Source organism: Callithrix jacchus, chromosome 8 (assembly GCF_049354715.1).
Source record: "Callithrix jacchus isolate 240 chromosome 8, calJac240_pri, whole genome shotgun sequence".
NCBI lineage: Eukaryota > Metazoa > Chordata > Mammalia > Primates > Cebidae > Callithrix > Callithrix jacchus.
Window position 1 is genome coordinate 25,907,986 of NC_133509.1, and position 20,998 is coordinate 25,928,983.

Consider the following 20,998-nt stretch of genomic DNA (forward strand, 5'->3'; position numbering starts at 1 on the left):
ATCTCAGTTGGGGCGGGTTGCCTTGGTAGTGGTGGACGCCCCTCCCCCACAGAGCGTCTCGGACCGTCTGCTCGGGATAGTTTGAAATCGCGGTTTTGTTCGTCCCACTGGGTATCCCAATCCCTGCAATCCCCTGGGCTGGCCTATTGTCCAAGTCTCGTTCAGTCTCAAGTCCAGCCCTCTCAAGTCTCAGGTTGCCGGTTCAACAGGGTACCCGGACAAGCGCGCCCTGTGGGGATTGCTGGGTAGGGCCGGCCGCCGCCGCCCCGGCTGCCGGCTTCGCCAGGCAGACCTACTGCCTGGCGTCCCGTGTCTTTTTATACTTGGGAGTTTCCCCGTTCTGTGGGCAACAAAGATCAGTCTGGAAATGCCGCTCTGACTCACCGTTTGCGGATTCAACGAGAAGAGCTCCAATCCTGGGTTATTCTCACAGCGCCATCTTGAGTCCTCTCTCCGGGAATGCTTTTCGAGCAGCACAGTAACATGAGCTGATAAAGTTCACAGTCACCAGGGTGCGATTGCCGGTCTGAGGGCAGCCTTCCACAAGAACTGGAGCAAGGTCCTACAACTCCTTTATCAGGAGGAGTGGCTCTCGCCCCAAGCCTGCCATACAGCGGGTATCTTTACGATACTGTATGCTGCCTCCTGGGCCATGGATTCTTGTCCTGGTGTAACTGTTTTTCCCTTAAATCATGCTCTGCACTATCTGCTGTAGGCACTCCTCCGATTAGAAGCTGCTTATTCCTTAATTCATGCTTTGTACTGCATCTACTCTAGGCATTCCTCCAATTATGAACTAAGATATAGTTGTAAATATATGGAAATAACTGAGTGGTAACGCTATAAACTGAGATATTCTCCAGATCTTTTTTATTTTCTTTTCCTTTTTTTAAATTTTTTTTGTTTTAAAAAGACGGGGTTTCACCATGTTGGTCAGGCTGGTCTTGAACTCCCGACCTCAGGTGATCCGCCCGATCACCCTTGGCCTCCAAAGTGCTTGGATTACAGGCATGAGCCACCACGCCTGGCCAATATTCTCCAGATCTTAATTGTGCCAGGATTCTGCTTAGCTCTTCTTCCCCGGTGCCTATATTGGGGGTTACCTACAACTTCCATTGTAGTCACAGGCTCACCCAGATTTAGAATAAGGGGACACAGAACCTCCCAATGAGAACCATCAGTGGCACATTCTAAGGGGAACACGTGAGATGAGAGACGTTGAGGGCTCATTATCCAAAAACATCACTTTAATCCTCTCTTCCCATTACTGACCAAAACAAATTCTGGCATTGAAGGCACTCTGCACTTTGGCCCCAAATGCCTTCCCTTCTTTACCTCCTGTATTATTTCCTCTGTTCAGGCCAGACAGAACTACTCAGTCACCCACACTTGTCAGACTCATTCGTCTTTTGCCCTTTTTCTCAACTAATCCCTCTTCTTTACACCTGAGAAATTCTACCTCTCACTTAAAAGTTACTGTTCATAGCTGGGCGCAGTGGCTCACACCTGTAACCCCAGCACTTTGGGAGACTGAAGTGGCTGGATCACCTGAGGTCAGGAGTTCAAGACCAAACATAAGCTGGGTGTGGTGGTGGGCACCTGTGATCCCAGCTACTTGGGAGGCTGAGGCAGGAGAATCGCTTGAACCAGGGAGGCGGAGGTTGCAGTGAGCCAAGATTGTACCACTGCACTCCAGTTTGGGTAACAAAACGAGACTCCGTCTCAAAAAAAAAAAAAAAAGTTACTGTTCGCTGAATTGTGCAGAATGAAATAAGGTGGCAGGCAGGGGCCCTCAGAGACACCATAAGTTACACCACCTGAGGATGCTTTCAGAGCACCACCTGCATGTGGCTCTGCCACCTTGCCTTGGCTCACTTCCCTGTGTGCTTGGAAAGCAGAGACGATAGGCAAGATCTCAAAATGCAACTTACTTCCAAGCTATCTCCTTTTCAAAGCCCAGATCCCCCAACAATTTTGCACCCAACATGAAGAGGACAGATTCTGCCCAAAGGGCTGCTTTCTGGGAGAGGTTGTGAGCAGATGACTTCATATGAACCCAGATCTACTCAACCTTCTAACCTGAACAAACCTAAACATGAATAGTAGATAGTTTACATAGGGACAGAGGCTAAATGAGCAAAAGGGTGGAGTAACGAATAATGAACACATAAACAAGCATGACAGCTTCAGTAAAGAAGATAAAATGCTGTGAGTATATGCTGATGGTAGGGTACTTCTTTAACTATGCTGGTCAGAGAAATCCTTTCTGACTGGCGAAAAGCAGAGAGAGACCAAGGTGAAAATTCCCAAAGTGTGAACCTGATTATAATTTTTTAAATTTAATTTTTAGAGCCAGAGTCTTTATCTCTCACCCAGGCTGGAGTGCAGCGGTGCAATCATACCTCATTGCAGCCTCAAACTCCTAGCCTCAAGCCAGCCTCCTGCCTCAGCTTCCCAAAGCCGTAGAATTACAGGTGTGAGTCACCGTGCTGACACTCATTATTATTTTTTTTTCTTTTGAGACGGAGTCTCACTCTTTACTCCAGCCCAGACTGGAGTAAAGTGGCGTACTCTCAGCTCACTGCAACCTCCACCTCCCAAATTCAAGCGATTCTCCTGCCTCAGCCTCCTGAGTAGCTAGGATTACAGGCACCTGCAACCACGCCCAGCTAATTTTTGTATTTTTAGTAGAGATGGGGTTTAACCATATTGACCAGACTGGCCTCGAACTCCCGACCCGAGGTGATCCACCCACCTTGGCCTCCTTTCAAAGTGCTGGGATTACCGGCGTGAGCCACCCCGCCCAGCCTTCCTCATCATAATTTATATGTCCAAAAGTGTATGCATCAGCAGTAATAGTGGAAGCCATAATGAAAAAGGGAGATGATGAGACGGGTGAAGTCTGATATGGTTGGAACCGTTTTGGGAAACAGGACAGGAATGATAGCAATTAAGAGGCAGGTCCACACTATGTGTTATCCTAGCTCTGAATAGTCAAGAGAAAGTGAAAGTAGAGCCCCAAGAGTAGGAGAAGGAAATTAGCTATACAGCAATTCCACTCTGGTTGGCTACGCTCTTAGTGCCCTCCTCACCATAGCACAGCAGCCTCTCCACCTGCTGAGGGCTCCAGCGCCCCAGAGTCCCCGCACCTCGCGCCCCAGCTCCCACGAGGGCCAAGGGTTCTCACTCCGCCCTGCAAGGAGAACTTCCGCGTCCTCAGCCGTCCCGCCCCCTCCCCGGAGGTTCTGCGCATGTGCGGGGGCCATATTAGCAGCGGATAATCTGGCAGCGCTGGTGATCTTTCTCCCGCGGAGTTAAGGGCTCTGTGGACGTCACAAGTCTTCAGGGTCTTCCCTCTGGTAAGCCTTTGCCCCCTAGGAGCCCGCAGAAGCTTGGCCGCTCGCTCCTCAGGCGGGGCTCGTGAACGGCTAGCCAGTAGGTCTCGGCTGCAGCCGCCGCCGAGGAGCTGTGGGCACGATGACTCTGCACCGCCTCCTCGGTGACGGACCGGCCGCCGGGACTGGCCCCCGCCGGCCGCCGTTGGGGGCTTCCCGGTGCCGAATCTGGACGCGGGGCCCGGCGAGGGGGCGGGCTGAGGGCGGGGGTCTGTGGGCAGGATCGAGGAGTCGGGGCGGCTTCCGTCCCCGGGAGTTCGGTACGTGAAAGTTAGCGCTCCCGGTGCCGGTGAACTCACGATCGTGCTGTGCCGGCGTCAGGCGTGGAGACAACAGAAAGTTGCGCTTACTCTCGAATCAGAAACGCCCGGCGAGTGTCTGTGTCCTCCCTGCTTCTCTGCTCTGGGCCATCCTTCCTTTGCACCTTCCTATTGTAGCTGTCTTAGCCAGTTCGCTGCCCTCGGCCTCGCTAGCCTGAGTGATCATTTAAAATGCCAATCAGTTCCTGTGTCCCTTGGGAATCATTCAGAGGAGCCCCTTGACTGAGAGATGAAACTCAGTTTTCACGTGGGCACGCGGGCTCTCCAGGATTTGATTCCAGCTTACCTTTCCAGGCTTCATTTCCTATATTCCAGTATTTGGGAATGTGGGCTTTGGACTGAGGCTTTTCTACCGAATAACGCTGCGTACCCAGTGTTGTCTTTTGCACGAATGGTACTCATGTTGCCCAAGATAACCGCCTTCAGCCCCAAGTTCAGGACCCAGATCACTCTCTGGAGAAGGCCTAAGCCTCTTCACTTGGCATTCAAGGCCCCGCGTGATTTGGATACTTGCTTAGCTTTTATTTATACATTTTTTCAAAGATCAGCAGTTTGTCTCATGCCCACTAAGTTACCATGCCTCAGTACCCTTTGTTCATACTTTCTGCCCCATCTGGAATGCCCTTCCCCTCTTTCTTCCCCTGTTCTTTCTCTTAGACCCAAGGGTTCTTGGCCTTTTTTCTGCCTCTGCTGCCTCTTGATTTAGTTTCATTTTCTGTATTGGTTTCTCAAAAAATACTTTCTTGATTTTTCTTCATCCCTTTTCCCACCCTACCCTCGGTTCCTCTTTCTACATTATAATCTATGTCTGCCTCTGTCACCTAACTGCCAGTATTAGCTTTTCAGGACAGGAATTGGTTTTACACATTTTGGTATTCCAGCATCTAGCATAATGCCTGACTGTTGGCTGAATAAAGGGAGTAAATAAAACAGATTTGTAAAGTCAGCAGATGGTTTTTAATTTGTGAATCTTATTTTAATGATGATCCGATTTTCTTTTTACAGGAACTAGATAAAGTTCAGAAAACATGGTGAGTTAATGCCAATAAACTGTTGCCTGATAAATAGTATTGTACGCAGTTTACAGACTTGTGTGGGGAAATTGAAATGAAAGGAAGGCAGTGGGATGGCGCCTTCTTTCTTGTCAGTTTCCTCTCACCCATTGAACTTTATGTGCCAGGATAGGTTCTGTAAGATGATTTGTAGGCTTGCAGGAGCTGGCTTACTTTCAGTGGATAGGAATCACTTGTGTGTTTTTCCTTTGCAGTCTCGAAGATATGACTCCAGGACCACTATATTTTCTCCAGAAGGTAAAATAGAAATTGTTTAATCTGCCTCAAGTTAAAAAAAAAAATGTGTTAGACTTTTACAGAAAAAAAAATGTACAAACTTTTTGTAGTTGCAAAGTTCCTCCCTTTTGTTCTTTGAAGCAATTATGGTCACCAGATTGATTATACCCTAGAAGAGTAAAAGTGGGACTTTTGTTTCTAGCTTGCTTCACTGCTGATTTCTTTTGGGCCAGTGATGCGAGAGCACAGAGGAGAGTCTTGGCTTCTCACTGCTTTTGTTTTGTAGGTCGCTTATACCAAGTTGAATATGCCATGGAAGCGATTGGACATGCAGGCACCTGTTTGGGAATTTTAGCAAATGATGGTGTTTTGCTTGCAGCAGAGAGACGCAACATCCACAAGCTTCTTGATGAAGTCTTTTTTTCTGAAAAAATTTATAAACTCAATGAGTAAGTGAGATTTTAGGAAAGAGTTTTAAAAAATATCTCACTTTCTCACATAAGTGGGAGCTATGTAATTTGGGAGGGCTCTTCCCTGTGATGTCATAGAATTGAACTTGTACCTTTATTTTGCTTGAAACCTCTTTGAGGCCTGGTATCCTTTTACGTGCAGAGCAAACACTTAGTGGAGAAGCCAGCATTGTGTAATGATAAAGGTACAGATTTAGTCACAGAGATTTGGGTTCAAGTCCAGGCTTTACCCATACAGGCTACGTGACCTTGCACCAATTATTTAATTTTTTTTTTTTTTTGAGACGGAGTTTCGCTCTTGTTACCCAGGCTGGAGTGCAGTGGCGCGATATCGGCTCACTGCAACCTCCGCCTCCTGGGTTCAGGCAGTTCTCCTACCTCAGCCTCCTGAGTAGCTGGGATTACAGGCATGCGCCACCATGCCCAGCTAATTTTTTGTGTTTTTAGTAGAGACGGGGTTTCACCATGTTGACCAGGATGGTCGCGATCTCTTGACCTCGTGATCCACCTGCCTTGGCCTCGCAAAGTGCTGGGATTACAGGCATGAGACGCCATGCCCAGCCCAATTATTTAATTTCTTTGGGCCCCAGAGCCTCCTAAAGTGGTTGTGGCAGTTTAATGAAATAAAATGAATTAAATACAATAGTATAGTGTTTGACATATAGTAGGTCCTCAAAGTATTGTTTAGAATAGCTACGCAGAGGCCGGGCATTGTGGCTCACGCCTATAATCCAAGCACTTTGGAGGCCAAGGCAGGCGGATCACCTGAGGTCGGGAGTTCAAGACCAGCCTGACCAACATGGTGAAACCCTGTCTTTAAAAATAAGAATAATAATAGAATAGCTACACGGGATTTTGTTGCACTATACTGAATCTTACTAAAGAACAAGCCTTCTGGAGGTCTGGGAAGAATTTAGCCAAACCTTGTACACTTTGTGAGATTTTTATAATATTTGGATTTGCAGAACTTTGCAGCTCATGGAGAGCTGGCTGTGCTAATTAGAGCCTTTCCCTTCAGTGGTGGGCTTGGTAAACACTGATTATCAGGGCCTTTTGATACGGTTGTTCAGAGTGGTGTCACCCCTCCACAGAGCCTCTGATGAGCCCACTCAATAGCTGGCAGGCATGGCTAGGCATAGTCACAGCACAAGTCTCAGCTATAAGAAAGCCAGGGCAGCCCTCAGGAAATGAGCCAAAAAAAAAAAAAAAGGGAGATACGGCCTGGTGGGGTGGCTCACGCCTGTAATCCAAACACTTTGGAGGCCAAGGCAGGTGGATCACCTGAGGTCGGGAGTTCAAGACCATCCTGACCAACATGGTGAAACCCCATCTTAAAAAAAAAAGGGGGGGAAATACACTTCTAATAGGAGCATAGCTCTGTGCTTTCCTAGACAGGCTTTAACCCTCCTGTCATTGTCCCCTGTCACCTCTGTCAAGCCAGGCCTTAGGAAATGAATATTACTCAAGAGCAGTCTGACTGTCTAGCAAAATCTTTTTTCCCGTGACAGATTCTTGCTCTGTCACCCAGGGTGGAGTACAGTGATGCCATCTTGGCTCACTGCAACCTCTGCCTCTTGGGCTCAAGTGATCCTCCCACCTCAGCCTCCCAAGTAGCTGAGACTATAGGTATGCACTGCCACACCCAGCAATTTATTTATTTTTATTTTTATTTTTTTTAAGACAGAGTTTCACCATGTTGGTCAGGCTGGTCTTGAACTCCCGACCTCAGGTGATCCGCCCGCCTTGGCCTCCAAAGTGCTTGGATTACAGGCATGAGCCACCGCGCCCAGCCCCTTTATTTTTTGTTAAGATGGGATTTCACCATGTTGCCCAGGCTGTTCTTGAACTCCTGGGCACAAGCCCTCCATCTACCTTGGCCTCCCAAAGTGCTGAGATGACAGACATGAGCCACTATGGCCGGCCTGTCTTTTCATTCTTTCTTGCTAAATCTTGAGATTTACTTTCGCTTCTTGGAGCTGATTCTGTTACCCTATTCACTGGGTGGTAATGATAAATACATCTACTAAAGAACTTAAGGGTGCATTGGTTTATCTTTGATGTTGAACGACATCAAGTAAATGTCTCCTACAAAAATAAAACTTTTGTAGGATTTTTCTGAAGGAAGTAGCTGCTGTGAAGCAAGTGTAGTAAATATCTAGTAGAACTCGGTGCTTTTTAATACTTGTAGCGCTCCTCACAAATGTCTTGCCTGCTTACAGATCAATATCTTTTTTTCTTTAAGGGACATGGCTTGCAGTGTGGCAGGCATAACTTCTGATGCTAATGTTCTGACTAATGAACTAAGGCTCATTGCTCAAAGGTATGGTCATAAATAGTATAACTGATGATAAAGAAATCAGTTTTGATGTTTCTAATGAGAGCTCACTTTTGCAAAGAGTAAAGTCGTTAAAAATATTTTAATTGAAAATTACAGATTTTTTTTAACCAAATTTAACAAAATGTTATTTACTATGAGAATATTCGGATGTTGACTTGTTACCTCCCCTTCAAATTACAAACGACTGTTAAGTTGTCTGAATGGCAAGATTGCTTTTCAGAGAGTATTTACCTTAGAGTCTGTCTGTGTTTTAGAGAAAACTAATGTGCCAATCTCTTTGTCCTAGGTATTTATTACAGTATCAGGAGCCAATACCTTGTGAGCAGTTGGTTACAGCACTATGTGACATCAAACAAGCTTATACACAATTTGGAGGTACTTAATTTTTTTTGAAAATTTTATCCCAAAAAGTTAAGACATTTTATGACTTATAACATTTTGGAGGTAGTAAAAAATTGAAAAATAGACCCTTTTGTTTTCAATTAAATTTTTTAAATTGGCAAATAATAATTGTATATGTTCATAGGGTACATAATGTTTCAGTACATACAATGATCAGATCAGGGTAATTGGCACATTCATCATCTCAAACACTTCGTTGTGTTGGGAGCCTTCCATGTCCTTCTAGCTATTTGAAACTAACATGTTACGGTTAACTATATTAATCTTACAGTGGCGTAGAACACTAGAAATCCCTACATTTTTGTTTCATGAGTGAACCTGTTTTCTCCGCCATGTAAATTACCATAGTTTTATTAATAGGATATGTAAAGTCCAAGATAACATTTTCAAATCTGGAAGCTAACTGCTGTTTACATAAGAATGAAATTCAGCCCTGGTCCTCTGTCTATTCCCTCTCCTGGCTGTGTCCAAATCTTAGAAACAAAAGTGGAATTTGTAATAGAGCTTATCTATGGTAGCCAGAATACAAAACAGTTTATGAATGCTTAAGTTCACAGAGAAGGGTTTAGCTACATTCACTGAGCTCAAGTAACTATAGTGATACCAAATTTAGATTATTGATATATTTGGCTTTTTTCTTTGTTAAAGGAAAACGTCCCTTTGGTGTTTCATTGCTCTACATTGGCTGGGATAAGCACTATGGCTTTCAGCTCTATCAGAGTGACCCTAGTGGAAATTACGGGGGATGGAAGGCCACATGCATTGGAAATAATAGCGCTGTGAGTATTTTTGTTTTGCTATAAAATCTAGCAGAAGGTCTAATAACTGCCGTAATTTTGCAGTGGTGAACATAAACAGTATTTGACGGTAGCTACAACAACCTTAACGTGATATGGAAATATTTGTGATTTCTGTTGGTGACAGAATTGCTGGTATAGCTAATATACTGGGGTTTGTTAACTACGTTAATAATTAAATGCCAGTTTTCAATTAAGAGTTGTAATTAGAAGTTGTAATTTTGTTTCACAACCTAGTTTACAGATCCCCTGAATTCCACAGACCCTTTGGGAGATGAGATACTTTATAGAGCATCAGTACCCCCTCCTCTCACCTCATGTTGGGTTTGCCTTGCCTGTCATCAAAATTCTTTATATGGGCCAGGCATGCTGGCTCATGCCTGTAATCCCAACACTTTAGGAGGCTGAGGCAGGCAAATTGCTTGAGCCCAGGAGTTTGAGACCAGCCTGGGCAACATGGCAAAACCCCATCTCTACGAAAAATGCAAAAATTAGCTGGGTGCTGTGGCATGTGCCTGTAATCTAGCTACCCGGTAGGCCAAGGTGGGAGAAGGATCACCTGAGCCTGGGGAGGCTGAGGATACAGTGAGCTGAGATCACGCCACCGCACTCCAGCCTGGGAAACAGAGTGAGCCCCAGTGTCTTAAAAAAAAAAGTTTATACTTGTAATGCCAGTAATAATTCAGGCTGGGTATGGTGGCTCCCTCCTGTAATCCCAGCACTTTGGGAGGTCAAGGCAGACGGATCAGTTGAGATCAGGAGTTCGAGGCCAGCCTGACCAACACGGAGAAACCCCATCTCTACTAAAGATACAAAATTAGCTGGGTGTGGTGGCGCATGCCTGTAATCCCAGCTACTCGGGAGGCTGAGGCAGGAGAATTGCTTGAACCTGGGAGGCGTAGGTTGCAGTGAGCTGAGATTGCACTATTACACTCTAGCCTGGACAACAAGAGCGAAACTTCATCTCAAATAATAATCATTATAATAATTATTTAGGCATTTTTCTTCTAGACCAATTCATCTTTCTAGAAAATGTAAAAACTTAAAATTCTATGTCGATTCATGTTTTATAGGCGGCTGTGTCAATGTTGAAACAAGACTACAAAGAAGGAGAAATGACGTTGAAGTCAGCACTGGCTTTAGCTATCAAAGTGCTCAATAAGACCATGGATGTTAGTAAACTGTCTGCTGAGAAAGGTAATTCATGTCCTCTCCTTTAATTCACTCCGTTAGACTGAGTGAGTTAGATTTTAACGTGTTATCCTAGTTCGTTGGAACAGCAGCCTTATGAATTAGGTGGTGGTATCCCTGTCTTCTCACCGAGGACACTAGGGCTTACTGAGGGTGAGTGAGTTGACCAAGGTCAACATTGGTAAATTGTGGACACCCTATTCTCAGTACTCACAGATAGAGATCCTGCACCGTGCTACTTTTAGTTAACAGTTACCAAATCTCATCAATGATATCTTTGCTTGTGTGTATGTGTGATAAAACATACGCATGTAGTTATATATTTGTACGTAGGTTTGGTGTTCTTTACCAGAGATACAACATTTACATGGGTTGTGATACCCTCTCCTATTCTTTTGAATCTACTAATCTCTTATTTTAAGTTTACGTTAGCAATTCCAAATGCTTTGTTCAATATTTCAGGCTAGGTGCAGTGGCTCATGCCTGTAATCCCAGCACTTTGGGAGGCTGAGGCGGGCAGATCACCTGAGGTTGGGAGTTCGAGACCAGCCTGACTAACGTGGAGAAACTCTGTCTCTACTAAAAGTACAAAAAATTAGCTGGGCGTGGTAGCACATGCCTGTAATTCCAGCTACTCAGGAGGCTGAGGCAGGAGAATCACTTGAACCCGGAAGGCGGAGGTTGCAGTGAGCTAAGACAAGATCGCAACATTGCACTCCAGCCTGGGCAACAAGAGTGAAACTCTGTCTCAAAAAAAGAATATTTCAACTGGGTGTGGTAGCTCACACCTGTAACTTCCAACACTTTGGAAGGCCAAGGTGGGCAGATCACCTGAGGCCAGGAGTTCAAGACCAGCCTGGCCAACATGGTGAAGCCCTGTCTCTGCTTTTAAAATACAAAAATTAGTGTGGTGTGGTGGTGCACACCTGTAATCCTAGCTACTCGGGACGCTGAGGCAGGAGAATCACTTGAACCTGGGAGGCGGAGGTGGAGGCTACAGTGAGTCGAGATTGTGTCACTACACTCCGTCTCAAAAAAAAAAAAAAAAAAAGGAATCTTTCTAAATGTTTTTAAGAAACTGTGGTAAATTAACATGTCGCTTTAGATTAGGACAGTTTAGCTCCTGGTGTTCCTTAGAAAATGCCACTTATGGCCAGGCACGGTGGCTCACACCTGTAACCCCAGATCAAGGAGGGTGGGTTAACTGAGGTCAGGAGTTTGAGACCAGCCTGGCCAACATGGTGAAACCTCTTCTCTACTGAAAATACAAAAAATTAGCCAGGCATGGTGGTGCATGTCTGTAATCCCAGCTATTCGAGAGGGTGAGGCAGGAGAATTGCTTGAACCTGGGAGGCACAGGTTGTGGTGAGCCAAGATTGTGCCAGTGCACTCCAGCCTGGGCAACGAGAGCGAAACTCCGTCTCAACAACAACAAAAAAAGAGAAAATGCCATTTACATGCAGATTGCCTTCTGTTGTCTTCTTCCACTCGATTTCAAGGAGACACTTCTCAATATCCCTGGTACAAAATTCCTTCCCCTTTAGGTATTAGTCTGCTTTTCTTGGCCATTTCATGCCTTTTTAAATTTTGTTTTGTTTTTGAGACAGGGTCTCACTCTGTCACCCAGGCTAGAGTGCAGTGGCGCAATCTCAGTTTACTGCAATCTCTGCCTCCCAGGTTCAAGCAATTCTCCTGCCTCAGCCTCCTGAGTAGCTGGGACTACAGGTGCCTGCCGCCATGCCCAGCTAATTTTTTTGTATTTTTAGTAGAGACAGGGTTTCACTGTGTTAGCCAGGATGGTCTCAATCTCCTGACCTCGTGATCTGCCTGCCTCGGCCTCCCAAAGTGCTGGGATTAACAGGCGTGAGCCACCACACCCAGCCTTTTTTTTTTTTTTAAAAGACTTGCAAAGTTCGTAAAAAATAATCTGTTATTACCAGTTGAAGATTCTGGCTGAAATTGTGGTTCATAGCAGGCCAGCAATAGCAATTGGTCGATTATACTTTTTCTAAGGGAGTGACAAAATGGCTGCTAAGAAAGTTGTGATGGGTGAGGTGAAGCTATTTAAGTAAAAATTGTAATTAAAACATTACAAGATCAAAGGTATTTTGTTCTCATAAAAAGGAATACTAATATTAAGTGTAAGACATAGGAGAGTGCTGAACTAAGGTTTAAATGATGTGATGAACAGAAACCACGAGTGCCTGGTAAGTTTGTCTGCTAAGCATGCCTGCCTGCCTGCAATACAAATAAAGGTATGTGTTTGTTTTTAGTGGAAATTGCAACACTAACAAGAGAGAATGGAAAGACGGTAATCAGAGTTCTCAAACAAAAAGAAGTGGAACAGTTGATCAAAAAACATGAGGAAGAAGAAGCTAAAGCTGAGCGTGAGAAGAAAGAAAAAGAACAGAAAGAAAAGGATAAATAGACAAAATCAGACATTCGGTTACTCATTTGGGGCACCGTTTCAGTGTAAAAGCTGTCCTGCTCTTCCACACTAAGAAGGCTTTGACTTTTTTTAAACTGGTGCAGTGGGAAAATAGGACATTACATACTGAATTGGGTCCTTATCATTTCTGTTCAATTGAATACTTTATTGTAATGATGAGGGTTACTTTCTGTGGACATCTTAATCTTCCACACACATCCCCCTTTTTTGGAATAAAATTTGGAAAATGGAAATGAAGGCATAAATTCTCTGTAGTGGTAATTGTTAAACATACAAAACTGACAGGGCGAGTATCGTCTTTTCATGCTTTATGCACGCTGTGGCTTACACTCCTTTCCCAAAAGGGCACATTCGTCAGGCTGGCCAGATTATTCATCTCTGTCTGCAGGGATTGGTTCGAGGATGAACACGTGGGCTGAGCAAAGCCAGGATTGATGTGTGGATATGAGGCTCTCGCAGATAGGACAGAGGCTGTCCACCAAGCTGCGTGGAAGATGAGGTGTAGGAGAAGTTAAGGCCACAGAGGAAAAGTGAAACGAAGAGATGAGAACAGTTACACTGCTGGCTCCGTTGCTGGGCTTTGTTCAACCTGAGTTCCTTTGGGTTCTGTGGCTTTGTGATAGAAGTGATACAGGGCAGTGCTACTTAACATGTAGCCATGGTGCTTGAGCATCACCTGCGCAGATTCTGGTGTCCCATCCCAGATCTACTTCATTAATACCTCTGAGGGTGGAACCCAGCAATCTCTTTAACAAGCTCTGCATGTGATTCTTAGGAATGCTAAATAAAGCTTTAAGAAGTTTTTGTTGCACAATAGTGTAGAATTACCTAGCAAGCTTTTACAACTTATAATGCCATATCAACTCAAGCCCTGTGGCGGAACCCAGATAGTAACGTTTCTTGTTTTTTTTGTTTGTTTGTTTGTTTGTTTTGAGACAGAGTCTCGCTGTTGTTAGCCAGGCTGGAGTGCAATGGCACGATCTCGGCTCACCGCAACCTCCGTCTCCTGGGTTCAAACAATTCTCCTGCCTCAGCCTCCCGAGTAGCTGGGACTACAGGCATGCACCACCATACCCAGCTAATTTTTGTATTTTTCGTAGAGACGGAGTTTCACCTTGTTGACCAGGATGGTCTCGATCTCTTGACCTCATGATCTACCCGCCTTGGCCTCCCGAAGTGCTGGGATTATAGGCGTGAGCCACTGCGCCCGGCCTAGTAACGGTTCGTAAACTATTCAGGTGATTTCCATCAGCCAGGATGAGAACCCACGCATTGAGACATAGTTTACCCTTTTCTCAGCTGTTAATCAGGTATCCCAGCCTAATTCTTCATTGTAGATTTTCTTAAAGAATGCAGCTTCTGGCCAGGTGCGGTGGCTCATACCTGTAATCCCAACACTTTGGGAGGTCAAGGCGGGCGGATCATGAGATCAAGAGATCGAGACCATCCTGACCATGGTGAAACCCTGTCTCTCCTAAAAATACAAAAATTAGCCAGGTGTGGTGGCACGCGCCTGTGGTCCCAGCTACTCGGGAGGCTGAGGCAGAAGAATCGCTTGAACCCAGGAGGCGGAGGTTGCAGTGAGCCGAGATCGCGCCATTGCACTCCAGCCTGGGTAACAAGAGTGAAACTCCGTCTCAAAAAAAATAAAATAAAAAAATAAAAATGCAGCTTCCTGCAGTTTTCTGTACAGGCTAAGGTATTTCCAAGCCCTATTTACAGCACTTTTTGAACTTCTAAATTACTCTTTTACTCTGTACAGGTGGTTCTCGTTATTTTTGGTAGTTATGTTCTAAAAAGTCACCACAAAAACTAAATTAGCAAATACTTAACTTTTGCGCCTAGGGGACATACTGTGTTAGGGTCCTAAAAGCCACTGGTCACATTTTTATCAACGAATCAGTACATAACCTGTTTTTTGTGTGTTACTAAAGACACCTTATTTAATGTATGTAATATATATTGTGGATTCATTAATATAGAACTCAGCCAACAGCTCTTTACCTGAATTTTTGTTTTGTTATTTGAGACTGGGTCTTGCTCTGTCACCCAGGCTGGAGTGCAGTGGTGTGATCATAGTTCGCTGCAGGCTCAAGCGATCTTCCTGCCTCAACCTCCCAAAGTGCTGACATCACAGCCCTCTTATGCTTAGGAACAATACTAAACAGTATTTGTTTTGTAAAGACGGGGAGCAGGGAAGGTCTCACTGTTTCCCATTCTGGTCTTGAACTCCTGGACTCAAGCGATCGTACTGCCTCAACCTCCCACAGTGCTGACATCACAGCCTTCTTGTGCTTAGGAACGTTAAACAGCACTTCAGCGCTACACCTGGGTGCCATTTTAAATAGTAAAATCACTAAGAAAAATGCAAAAATAAATGGCACAAGATAGACTACAAGAACACATTTATAGTGTGAGAGCTGAAACCGCAGAGTGTCCCTTTGTTCGACCTCAGCTGGAAACATGCGCCTCTGGCTACTCAAAATTTTCACCACTCTGCATGTCAGCAAATGACTAAAAGTACCACCACAAGTATTGGTTTGGGGATTACATGTACATTTTACGAGAATACAAATTTTGCAAATTCACAAGTACAGAATCAGCAAGTAATGAAGGTGAATGGCACACCTTCACCCTCTAGTCCTGCTACACCCTGAGGCGGACGTACTAAGTCCTGTTATCTCCATCTCCAGAACGTACCCAGAATCCAGCCACTTTCCGCTGCAGGGACGCTGCTCCGATTCACCATCCTCTCTCACTTGGACTACTGCAGCAGCCTCCTAAATGATCTCCCAGCTTCCACTTCATTTCCCACTGTCAATTCTCCAGCAGCAGCCACAGTGATCCTTTCAAAATGTAAAACTCCCATCTTCCTCAGTAAAAGTCAAATTCTTTGCACTGGTTCATGAGGTACCCCGCATTCTGGCCCCGTGCTACCTTTTCTGCCATGTGCTTCCTTCCTCACTCATTCCCTGACTGTGCCAAGCCCCCCGGCATCACTTGCTAATGCTTCTGCCTTGGTAATGCTCTTCCTGGGTATCTATTGCCCACTGCCTCGTCTCCAGGTCTCTGCTTGCCTGTCACCTTTTTTGGGGCTATTTCTGGGAAGCGGCAATCTCTTTCCCCTGCACACACATTTTCTGCTCCCCGTGCCCTGCTGAGTTCTTCCCCATAGTACCGTCACCAGCCGGCATATTTGTTTACCGTCTGTCTCTCCCACTGGAATATAAGCTTCCAGAGCAGTACTTTGTTTTCATTCAATAGCTGTGTCTCAGCTCCCAGAACAGAAACTGGACATGTTAGGCAACAAGTAAATACTGATGAATGAATAAATACCCTGGATATGCTGGTGTGAAATCCTAAGAATTACCCACTTTCCATCCAGATTAATAGCACTGGTGGATTTTTTTCCATCCAGATTAATAGCACTGGTGTACCCTGACCGCCTCTGCAACACTTGCCTCAACTAGGACAACTTCCAAGGCAACAGTGGATAAGAGAGCCCAGTATATTTTGCCGCCACATTAGGAAAGTCTTCAGAATTTTCCCCTAATAGGCAAATTTCAACGTATTCACTCTTTTGTTGAAATAAATTCATACTGAGGGGAAAAGCAAAAGACAGAAGGTGAGGCAAAGCCTACTCTATAACTGTGTTTTTTCCCTGCTACAGGGTTTGGCTGCCCAGTCCAGATTCTCACACAGCCCCACTTTCCTCTGCTCTGGGCATTATTTTTAACCCAAGTGGCAGGGCTGTTTGGTTTCCAGAGAGTTGCCTGATGCATCCCAAGTATTGCCTTAGCAATACTCATCTGAACAGGGGCCATTCACTAACAGCAAGCATTTCATCCATCTGGGCAAAACTTTTGGGTTTTCACAGGAACCCTATCAGCTCAGAAGCACCTTGATACAAATTTATAAGACAGCTTGATAAAAACCAAGGACAGCGAACTTTTAAATCTTGAGTCAAAACTTTTAAATCAAAGTCAAGTTGATTTCATTTTGGCAAGCTTTCAAATCTTGCTTTTAAAAATAAATCATGTAAAAAAAAATCATGTACTCCTGTGTATAATTTTATTTCTGGTGTTTTTCTTAATCAGAAAATTAAGGAAGACTCTGGAATTTTTACAGTCTAGCACTTTGAAATTTCCATGAGAGTGTTCGTTTCAGCAGTGCAAAAATATTCCATACTCTGAAAAACAAAACCAGAAAGTCGATTCATTCCTTTATTGGACACTTACCCGTGTTCCTGATAATTTTAGGTGATGGGGATGTATGGATGAGTAAGACATGTCCTCATCTCCTAACTTGAAGCTTTGCAGGAAAAGCAGGGCTATAATCAACCCCTTAATATTGCGGAGGAGTGCTAGACTCCAGGTAGCTGGGTGCTGAAGGCTAGGGAGTAAAGGTAGAAGGAACTCCATGTGCGAAGAAAGGCTTGGCAATGGGAAAGCTTCGCTGTTGCTGAGCAAAGCTAGAGAATAACGTGCTGGGGGAATAAGAGATGAGGTTGGAAATGTACATAGGATGAGAAGACGGCTTTGCAGGTCTTGAGGTTTGTGCTCTATGCAATGCAGAAGCAGCTGAGATTTTTAGTAAATAAGAAAAACAATTACTCTGACTCATTTAGAACAATGACTCTGGGTGCCCAGAAGATGGACTAGGTGGGAAGAGACAGAAGGGAGGGAGGTGAGTTAGGAGGCTACTGAAATAGGCAAGGAAGAAACAGAATGTAAGATTGTGTAGTGAAGGAAACAGTGAGGAGGGGAAGCTGCCACCGAGTGATGGAGGAGAGGGGAAGGGATGACAAGGGTGTCAAATTCATCAAGTAGTCACAGTCTGATCTAAAAAGGCACTCAGTGAACATGAAGAACTACTCTTCAGTTTTCCTAATGTCTTTTTTGCTACTGTTGTTATAACCTGAAACCAAATAGCATTAATATCCCTCGTAGGGAAGAATTCTATAACAACATCGTATATCAAACATCAGGGTAAACCCAGGTCAAATGCGTTTTTCCCCTTTTTCTTTTAATTTGTATTCTTGTGTGCACTGTCTGTTCATCTGTTTTGCCCAATTTCTATCAGAGAATTAAACTTTCCAAAAATTCATTTATGAGCTCCTTTAAGGATAGTTCTTTGTCATCTATGTTACAATTTTTTTATTGCAGCATTTGCATTTTTATTTTGTTTTTGATGCTCACATACCGAAAGGTTGTTTTGTGTTTATGTAGACAAAGCTATCATTCCAAGTTCATGTTATACAATGCACATAAAGATATTCCCCATGCCCAAGTACATCAACGTTATTCTAGTAAATCTATGGTTTAATTATCTTTATAATACACAATTTACAAAATATAATTGTTAATCTATTTTTAAAATCAGTATTTAAATTAATCATGAAACTTTAATTCAACTGTTCAGACTACTAGGGAATTTTGCATTCTTGAGTGAATTCAGAATTACATGAAATAATATAGTTATTTACCTTTCTTCATTTATTTATGTTATTTTTTGGTAACAGCCTTACTGAAATACAGTTCACATACCATCAGTTCACCCACGTAAAGCATACATTTCAATGGCTTTTTGTATACTCCCAGGGTTGTGCAACCAGCACCACAATCAATTTAGAACATTTTCTTCACCCCAAAAAGAAAACTCCACATGCTCCTTAGCCATCACCCCCAAATCACTGTCCACTCCTAGGCAACCCTAATCTACGTTCTGTCTCTGTGGATTTGCCTATTACGGATATTTCGTGTAAACGGAATCATACAATCCTTTGTGTCTGGCTTCCTCCACTTAGTGTAATGTTTTCAAGGTTCGTCTATGTTGTAGCATGCATCAGTAATTTGTTTACTAGATTAGAGAAAAATAGCAAAGATTTATTATTTCTTTTATTTATTTAATTTTTAATTTTAAATTTTTTTTAAAGACCGGGTTTCACCGTGTTGGTCAGGTTGGTCTTGAACTCCGGACCTCAGGTGAGAGATTTATTATTTCTATTCCACTGCATGGTTATACTACATTTTGTTTATTCCTTGGCAAAAATAAGAGTTATTTCAATGCTTTGGCGTCATGAATAATGCTTCTATGAACACTCATGTACACTTTTTAACTTATTTTTTTAAACTTTTTTATTCCTTCCCTCCCACTGCCTTTTTACATTTTTTTTAAATTTCTTTATATTTTTTATTTCATGTGCATGTTTTTTGTGTGGACATACGTTTTCATTTATTTTGAGTATACACCTCGAAGTAGAATTTTTGGTTTGTTTTAAAATCCATCTTTATGCCATATATTAACATTAGTGATATGGATTTTTCAAAGCACCTACTTTGCCCTATTTTCTCCTGTAAGAACCCAATAGAAATGGGAAATGGGTTGACTATTTGAGTAAATGTGTATGAATCTGTTATTATAGAAGTAGGCTTCACAGTTGGAGAGGATTTTCACTTCCTTTCATCTTGGCAGGAAGAATGTTTTCTCAAAGTTTCTTTATACTTAACAGTAGAGAGGCCAAGTCTTTGATTCTGTACCTAAGAGCTTTATGTAATAACCTTCTCTGAAAAATTAGGAATCACGTGGAATGGGAGAATCCAGGGTAAAGTGTCTTCTGAGTCTGAACAATCTAATAACTTACATTTTCTGATTAGGAAAGCGATGCGTGATCAGTTTGGAAGATAAACAATGAATAAAATAAAAATCACTCGTAATATCTTGCCCAGAGTTAGCCACTATTAACTTATCTCAGTGGCCAGTTTAGATGCTGAACAAGTATACTGGTAATGTTCAGCAAATTATAGGCCAACTATTTTAAAATCCTGTTTTTGTTTTGAGACGAGTTTCGCTCTGTCAGCCAGGCTGGAGTGCAATGATACAATCTTGGCTCACTGCAATCTCCGCCTCCCAAGTTCAAACAAGTCTCCTGCCTCAGCCTCCCAGGTAGCTGGGATCACAGGTGCCTGCCACCATGCCTGGTTGTTTTATTTGGTTTTGTATTTTTAGCAGGGACGAGGTTTTACCATGTTGGCCAGGCTAGTTTCAAACTCCTGACCTCAAATGATCCACCCGCCTCAGCCTCCCAAAGTGCTGGGATTACAGGTGTCAGCCACCATGCCCGGCCTAAAAATATTCTTAAAGGAGAAATGTAACATACTTTTTCCTTCTAATTGCTTTCCTTTTCTCTTCCCTTTTTTTGAGATGAAGTCTCGCTCTTTTGCCCAGGGTGGAGTGCAGTGGCACCATCTTGGCTCACTGCAACTTCTGCCTCTCAGGTTCAAGCCATTCTTCTGCCTCAGCCTCCTGAGTAACTGGGATTACAGATGCACATCATCATGCCTAGCTAATTATGTATTTTTAGTAGAGATGGGATTTCACCATGTTGGCCAGGCTGGTCTCAAACTCCTGGTCTTGTGATCTGCCCGCCTCAGCCTCTTAAAGTGCTGGGATTACAGGCGTGAGCTGCAGCGCCTGGCCGGGATCTTCTGAATATGTCAATCATAGCACATAACACATGTCTTAAACCTCACATGGTTTCCCATCAGAGAACTTCCCCAATTTACGCAGAAGCTAATGAAGCTTAAGCTTTAAGCCTCTTCGTTTGCCTGGCTCCTTCCAAGGCCCTGGGAAGGACCCTAATAACATATTCTTATGCTCATATGCTCTTTATAAAATTTGCAAAATATCTTTAAACTGTGATTGAGAAGCACTAAAAAAAAAAAAAAATTGTTTGTTCCTGGACAAATTTCTCCTCCTTTTGGAAGACATTGGAGTGGTCATGGGTGTAATGGAATCTATTAATTCACAGTCACTTTAATGTGTAGTGAGCTTATTGTTAGCCACACTAGTGTAGAAATGGTTTCGGGACACTTCTACCAGCATTGTGCCAACTCCCCTGGCATCATGACAAGAAGATGCAGGGACAGAGGTTGTGTCACCACGTGAACTATGTCTTCCATGGTGCCCATCGTCAGAAGTTTATGGATACTGGAGAGAGAAACTATGATAAACTCTTCCAATCTTCACATGTATGAAATTATAAGCTAAGGCATCAGTTCTCATCAATACCAAAACAGGAAGGGGGAAAAGCACTATAGGATGTCAGGCTGTTAGTCAAACTATCATTTTCTAGTTACTGTGATGCTTGTCCACTTTAAAAAATTTGTTCTGGCTTTGAGTGTAGTGGTCCAAAAAATAATGTAGTTTGTTGAAAATGTTTTTATTCTAAGTAAATATCCAATTTTGCATTTCCACTGTCATGTTCTTTTTCTGTTTGCAGAGATAGGGTTTTGCTATGTTGCCAAGGCTAAGGCTTGACTTGAACTCCTGGGCTCAAGCGATCCTC

General features: G+C 43.6%; 2 protein-coding genes across 8 annotated transcripts in view; one reads left to right on the forward strand and one right to left on the reverse strand.

Moving 5' to 3' along the window:
- LOC144577225 (uncharacterized) overlaps window positions 1-4,117 on the reverse strand; it is a 21,916-nt gene extending 17,799 nt beyond the window's left edge. Inside the window, exons 1-2 of the mRNA XM_078333165.1 lie at window positions 4,086-4,117; window positions 3,093-3,701 (exon numbers count right to left, since the gene is read on the reverse strand). Coding sequence (XP_078189291.1) covers window positions 3,093-3,701; window positions 4,086-4,117 — 641 coding nt within the window. The remainder of the gene's footprint in view (window positions 1-3,092; window positions 3,702-4,085) is intronic.
- PSMA4 (proteasome 20S subunit alpha 4) lies at window positions 3,258-12,888 on the forward strand. Of its 7 annotated transcripts, none has more exons than XM_002759846.7 (9): window positions 3,258-3,359; window positions 4,721-4,746; window positions 4,983-5,025; window positions 5,291-5,453; window positions 7,717-7,794; window positions 8,099-8,187; window positions 8,863-8,993; window positions 10,085-10,208; window positions 12,476-12,888. In XM_002759846.7, the coding sequence occupies exons 2-9, from the start codon at window positions 4,744-4,746 to the stop codon at window positions 12,628-12,630; spliced, it is 786 nt and encodes a 261-aa protein (XP_002759892.3). In that variant the 5' UTR covers window positions 3,258-3,359; window positions 4,721-4,743; the 3' UTR covers window positions 12,631-12,888. The 7 variants fall into 7 exon arrangements, with proteins under 7 accessions (XP_002759892.3, XP_054095502.1, XP_054095501.1 ...); XM_078334019.1 differs by lacking the exon at window positions 3,258-3,359 and adding an exon at window positions 3,590-3,771; XM_054239525.2 differs by lacking the exon at window positions 3,258-3,359 and adding an exon at window positions 3,590-3,655.
- Window positions 12,889-20,998: the final 8,110 nt, after the last annotated feature.